This window comes from Microtus ochrogaster, assembly GCF_000317375.1.
Source record: "Microtus ochrogaster isolate Prairie Vole_2 chromosome 14 unlocalized genomic scaffold, MicOch1.0 chr14_random_1, whole genome shotgun sequence".
Taxonomy (NCBI): domain Eukaryota; kingdom Metazoa; phylum Chordata; class Mammalia; order Rodentia; family Cricetidae; genus Microtus; species Microtus ochrogaster.
The window spans coordinates 16,530,156-16,537,171 of record NW_004949096.1 but is presented as its reverse complement, the minus strand read 5'-3'; the positions used below and the strand labels follow the sequence as shown (position 1 = coordinate 16,537,171).

Sequence of the window (7,016 nt, the reverse complement as noted above, 5' to 3'; positions counted from 1 at the left end):
TTTTTGCTTCCTGGAGACAGATCATATTCTCCTGGAATACACACGGTAAATAAGAGTTGACAGAAGTGAGCCAACAGACTCCATACCAGTTTTTTTTTTTTTTTAGACAGAAAGAGCTAAAAAACATGACAGATTTCTAAGAAATTTGCTTACCTTGCAAACGGAAAGAACATTAATATTTATCAGTTTCTTGATGATCTGTAAGAAATGTAATATATAATTTTATTAAGAAAGTAATGATGTTACAAATATACTTTGGGGGACACATCTGAAGTTTCTTTAGATATTGCAAAAAACTATAACTACAGTAGGAGCTGGAGTCAAGAGACAGATTTTTGCTTTATCTCAATGTTATAATATGTGTAACAAAAGCAGCAATCCATACTAATATGGAAAATGTAAGGTAAATGAGTAAGTCAAATCTGAAAGTGAAGAGACACATTAAATCCAAAATAAAACACTTAGTAATTTCCTCCCAACTAATAGGGAAAGTGGAGATGATTGGAGTTAAGAGTTTCACTTGATTTTAAAAACTGTCACGGTCCTTCAAGGATGTGACTTCTTAGTTCTCATTAAAGGATCATGCATGTATCAAGGGTGCAGCTTTCATTTTGGTAAAGCTAGTTACTTCAATCAACTATGTTCTATATATTAACATATTTATTAGTTTTTAAACTGATTTTTGATGTCCCAATACTTAAAATAGAGCTATCTTAATCTAATAAAAAAAATAATAAAATTACAGTTATTATTGATCCTGGCACTGTATAAATGACATTATAAATATTTTTCATTCAATCCTTCTAGCATTCTTATGAAGCTGCCTACTTTACATTTGTGGGCGAATAAACAAACTACCCCACAAGAGCCAAGCTATGAGCTGTAGACAGCTGGACTCTGATGCTCAATCTGAACCAATCTTCCATACTGTCTCACCGACACTTTCATGTATTCCTTTGTTACCATAATAAACAAAGAAAGACTCACATTGTCCAAGTCAGGAATTTCTAAAAAGTATTCCGGATACTCGTATGACATCCCCACATTGTTCACTGAAATAAGACAAGATTGTTAGCTAGCACATTTATTTTAATAATGTACTGAAATGTTGATGTTAACTTATTGAGACTAAAATGATACATTTAAAGGTATATCTAAAATACTCATTACTCCAGTTTAAATGCTCTTTCTTTCATGAAGCCTTTCTGTACTTACCATCTATATGTCTTTCCCTGTCCACACTTGCTCTTGGGAGCATGTATTCTCCCTCTGTACTAGTCATCTGTAGACAATGCCAATCAATTCTACTCTTTACATCTTCATGTTGTCTATAGAGAGCAGAGAAGGCACAGTGCAGGAGACTGGAAACTTGGGGTCCACTTACAGCCATGGCACAAAAATGTGTGACCTGAATAAGTCATATCCAGTTCATATCTCAGGCTGTTCAATGCTAATGTAAGAGTTTACTCAGTTATGTGACAGATATTTGCCATAAGCTTAGAGGCAAGGTATATGCTGCTAGAGACCAGAAAGGGCAGAAAGGGCAGGTTCTCATATCACATGTTTTTTTTTTTTTTTTGGTTTTTCGAGACAGGGTTTCTCTGTGGCTTTGGAGCCTGTCCTGGCACTAGCTCTGTAGACCAGGCTGGTCTCGAACTCACAGAGATCCGCCTGCCTCTGCCTCCCGAGTGCTGGGATTAAAGGCGTGCGCCACCATCGCCCGGCTTCATATCACATGGTTTACAACCTAGTAGGAAGAGAAAGGTTCCCAACCCAAAGAATCAGTTATTTCACAACCAAGTGTCCAGTGTCCATTTCTAGAGAGCCTGACTTCGAAGCTTCCTTGTGGTAGCTAACAGGGCGGATCAGACCAAGTATCTCTAATAAACGGTCCGTGGAAGGCTTTCCTTGAACCCACCCTGCATGATCATCTAACCTCAGCCTGGCACTGTAAGACTACAGATTATTTGGACACATTTATACATATTAGTTCCTATATTTGAATACTCAGTTATTAATGGTTTCTCTAGACCCAGAAAGTCAAACACGAAATAAGGAACATTCCCAAGATGGATGAAATACTGACTTTACATAAACTAATTAACTCACAAAATACATTATCTATTTCTTTACATTTATTTAACTGCTACAAGTCCACTAGGTAATTTCTAAATTATACCCTAAAAACGGAAATCCACAGCACTTACATGGAATGTGCCCAAGATCACAGGGCAAACTATGCCAGAATTCAAATTCAGAAGTCTGACTACAGAGCCTCAACTTTAATCACTGAAGTCGCCATACACCTTCACCAAGGATTCACTCAGGAAAAGCGACAGTGGTAACTGGAGAACAAACAGGGCACTGAGAGCAATGTTTAACAAAACCGAATTACTAGATCAAAGTTTCAGGTACAAGAAGATAACAATTATGGTCAGTTTGCTACAACCAAATAAACTGATAGGTGTACCTTTTCCATACTAAATTAATAGTTGGAAGGATAGGGATAGTGTTCTCTATTTAACTAAGTCTGTCACTGGAGTCTGAGCCTTCAGATATTCCTTGCAAAATCCTGTAGAGGTGGCTTGAACAGCTCACGGATACCCATCTGAAAAGAGGAAAGTCCATGGGTAGGAGTCATGCCGACCTGAAGTGGGAGAATATCTAAAAGGTCAATAACAGTAGACCTAAATTCATTTTTATCCCATTCCTCCCTCCACCATGTGTCTTGGCAATCACATGTATAAAGGATGTTAAAAATTAAACCAGAAAACCAAGGTCTCAAGTGTAGTTAACTTTAGTTTAACCACAACAGTTATAAAGAATGAATAATTTATAATTATTAAATAGTATAATTGTAAATCTTTTAAGGGCCAAAACTGGTGGGCTATTTTTGTTATTGTTCTGAAATCTAGAACGTTGTAGGTAGAACAACTGACTTGCTACAAGCACAAAATTGAACTAAGGTAGCACAAAAATAACTCAGCAATTATTCTGGTTAAAGTATCAACAACAGACAGCTTTCTGATCTGCGTCTTCTAATTGAGCAAAGGCAAGTAGCAATGCTGTCTTCTCAAACAATAAAAACCGGGAACTCTTTCCAACAGAGTCATATTAAGAAATAATATACTTTGGTCCAAAGTAATAAACTATCATGCAGGAGGACTATTTAGTATCTTAAGTGCCTAACAAAAACTGTGAAATCTAGAATGGGATTTCAGAGCATCAAGTCTAGGCTTATGAGCTGGATGAGTAAAAACAGATATCAAACTCATGATGGCAAATGCACTGCAGGCACCAGGACTCTTGAGCCCTCACTGCTTCCCAGTGTACATCTTCTGCAATAGCGTGCAGGCTAGCTATCATCTTTCCCAGGGTGTACTCAGTTCAGAGTGCTGTGAACAACTGCTGCTCCTCTCAACACTGAGGAAAGAGTAGCTCCAAATACAATATCTTGGGATGCTGAGATTTTATATTCAAGTTACTTCAGAGTCAGCAGATATTGGATGAAGCTCTGAAGTCATCATCACTACTTAAAGAGCGAACCACTCAAGATGGAGAGAATCACCTTCTACCTTCTTACTAAAAGTTAAAATCACAAATGAGACTGAAAATCAGGCATCATGCCTACAGCTGGAGGAATGTTATCACAGGCCATTAGCTCTTCTCTGTACTACACATCACTTCTAAAGTCATTTCCTACCCCTCTACACCTATATTCCTCCTACATTCCTCCCCTATGGGGAGTGTATTAAGCTTTAACCATCTGAGTTGAACTGCCCATTTGTGGGTTTCAGTGTACGTGTGTGTTAACAAATCTGTCTGCCATTTCTCCTGCTACTCTTATTGTCGGGCCATTTCAGAAGGCTGTACTACCAAAAATCTTCTGAGGAAAAGTTTGGTGCCATCATACTCTTCAATAACTGTTTCTACTTAAGTGCACAACACTGGGAATCTCTTGGGAAAAGGCAAACCCACTGCAGTTTTATTTCAAGACAGTAGGTGACAGCAATAACCAAACAGCAAATAGGAAGCTTTCCGAGAATGCTGAGGGAAGAAGTGCTTTGAGTAGGAGGGAAAGATGGAAATATTCCTATTATAGCTTAATCTCATTAAGAACGGGTGCAAGCAGTGCCGCTGCTTTATATATTTATTACAAGATGCTTTACAGCATTCACAAAAACAATCTCTCAAGTTGTTCTAACATTATTAGAATAGATAGTATCTTAAATAATCATTAAACTTGCGCTGTCAGTGAGTTTTGTAGTTTCTTCCCTTCAAGAACCACAGTTTTGTGTTGCTGCTCCCAACCCCAGGGCCTGCAAAACCCTTTCAGTAGTGAATACAGAATCTCATCCAGAAAGCAAAGAGCATCTGTGTAACTTCAGAATTCTTACCATTCCAGTAATCAGTTCAAGGCCTTTAACACTGAAAACCTTCCCAACACTCTTTATGAAGTTACAAGACTGGGAGAAGCTTGTCTTTATCTCTTGTTCCATTGCTGTGATAAAACACCTTGACAAAAGCAGTCTAAGGGAGAAAAGATCCATTTCTGCTCACCATCTGCGGTCATCCTCCAGCAAGGCAGGAAAATGAGTGTAGGAGTAGCTGGAGGCGTCCGTCACACTGCATCCACCCATAGGTAAGAAGCAGGATGATGAACATCACACTCACCTCACTTTTTCCTTTTTAAGCAGTCCAGGACCCATCCCAGAGAAATAGATCCGCCCACTTTTAGGATGGCTCTTCCCACCTCAATTAATTCCCCACAGACATGCCCAGAAGCTAAATAATCCTTCAATGGTATGCTTAAAGGCTTGTCTTCTAGATGATTCTGGATCCCATCAAGTTGCAATTAAGTTCAACCATCACAGAGTCTAATAGGAGAGGTGGGGCTGAGAGAGTAGTATAGACAGACTGAGAAAGAAGGGGAAGAAGAAAAGCATTGGTGGTGTCAAAGGAGCCATCCTTACAGACCAAATCCTCATGGAGTTGTTCCTTGCAGGAAGGACTGGCAGGAAGCTGCACTTGGCTATACTCGCGTGCCTATTCTGAATCCCAAAGAATACTATTGTCAAAGTAAATGCTACATTTAGAAAGAAGACTTGGAAAATCAGAGTAACTCTGGGTGTTATATTAGTATTTTAAATTATATCATAACTGCTTAAAACCATTTCTACATCTCATTCTTTAAAACAAGATTTTGTTCCTTTAAGGTTCATGCGCTGCTGATCTTCAATGGGTTAGAATTCTCTATCACAGTCAGTTACCAGAGGAGGAATGATGTCATTAGAAAATTAGATTTCTGGTATCTGGGTTGGGCATGAGGGTGGAGCAAACAATAATAAATTGCTAGAAAATGAAAATCCATTCATGCACTAACCTCACACAGACCACTTTTAACTGGCTTCACTTTTTACATTAACCAGAAACATAAGAAATTAATGTGGTTTAAAAATACTTTGCCTAGTGGTTGGGCTTCTAAATATAAATTACATAACACAAAATATCTCTGTTTCCTACTGATGACATCAAGGCAGAAAAGGATAAGCTTACACTTTAGCTACATTCATAGTTTTATAAATATATATATGAATCCTGTCCCAGCACTTCAGAGTTTATTAGTAAAACCTGCTTCAAACAATGTCGTCATTTCACTGTATTTTGAAATAAATGTTTTTTTTTTTTTAAATGTGGGCTTCAAGAACAGTCAATGTACCAAAGACTCAGAGAGTGTCTATGAGGTGAGTGTGTATGTGTGTGTGTATTGGGGGAATAACACTTTCTGCCTTACAATTTGGTAAAATGGTCTGGGGTTCGACCTCGGTGGTAGAGGACTTGCCTAGCATATGGGAGGCTCTGAGTTCCATCTCTAGCACCATATAATAACAACTGTACAAGGCTACAGAACTCAGAATCCAGCTGAGCTAGGATTCAACCCTGCTCCATCATCACCACTTCAAAAACTGGGGCATAAAATACGTCTGCATCCTTACTATTCTTCATACATGGAATAGGAACAATCATTTCAGCAAATTCACTGTTTGGAGCATGGTTAAAATGTCAATAAATGGAGGAAAAGCTACTGCCACATGGCCACTTAACCGACAAATATTTACTGCCCTCCTATTCTGTGCCCAGTACCAAGAATCTTGCTTTTATTATGTATAACCAGCATCAACACAAACAGATCCCTTTGCCAGGCAGAGCTCAGGGCAGTTCTCAACAGAATAGCTGTTTATACTAGGTAAATTCATCCCAGCACCTCCTCTGCCCTCTTCATTGCATTCAACAGACCTAGTCTCACAGTTGTAGGGAGATAGTGACAGAGATGCAAAGAAATTTCCTTTTTTGCCTTCTTAACATATTGCTAGAGCTAGCACATGTTCATACACTGACAGATGATATTTGGAACACGATGTAAAACATTTTGCAAACTTTACAGTTTTCATACACTTGTAAGTAGCAATTTCCAAATAAAAGAGTTTACAAGGCTTTAAATTTGCAGTGCCTTTAATCAGAAATTGAAAATTTCAAGATTGAGCCAGAGGCAACAGCACACACCTCCCTTTCACTGTTTGATTACAAACTGCTACATGACCAATCCTCATTCAAATTAGGTAGGATTTGGCACACACACAATTGGAGTGAGGCTACAGAAAGAATAACTAACACAAGGCTGATGGTTCAAAGTTAGCTAATAGGGGGCTATCTATCAATTTCTATTTACATTTCTGAAATCACAGAGCTAATTATCCACATTTAAGTTAAAGGTTCTGCTTTAATTAATGCCATTAGCCGAGTCTGAGTGAATGGAAATAAATCTGAATTCTAACAGTCTTATGCTCACTTTAGAAGTCTAATCTCAGTCAGCATACTTGGTGAGATGACAGGGCACTCTCCTGGATGGTGCTCCCAGGATTGCCCCCATATAAACGGGCCCCATGCCTTTGTTTCCATGAGAGCCTTTTACCAGGCTTCTCATGCCATGCAAAGGGTCCTGCAGGCAAAGGAGG

At 38.6% G+C, this 7,016-nt stretch overlaps 1 protein-coding gene across 1 annotated transcript in view; it reads right to left on the bottom strand.

The window, feature by feature from the left end:
• Hsd17b12 (hydroxysteroid 17-beta dehydrogenase 12) overlaps nt 1-7,016 on the bottom strand; it is a 146,412-nt gene that overhangs the window by 31,857 nt on the left and 107,539 nt on the right. The window contains exons 5-6 of the mRNA XM_005364118.2: nt 988-1,052; nt 154-198 (exon numbers count right to left, since the gene is read on the bottom strand). Coding sequence (XP_005364175.1) covers nt 154-198; nt 988-1,052 — 110 coding nt within the window. The remainder of the gene's footprint in view (nt 1-153; nt 199-987; nt 1,053-7,016) is intronic.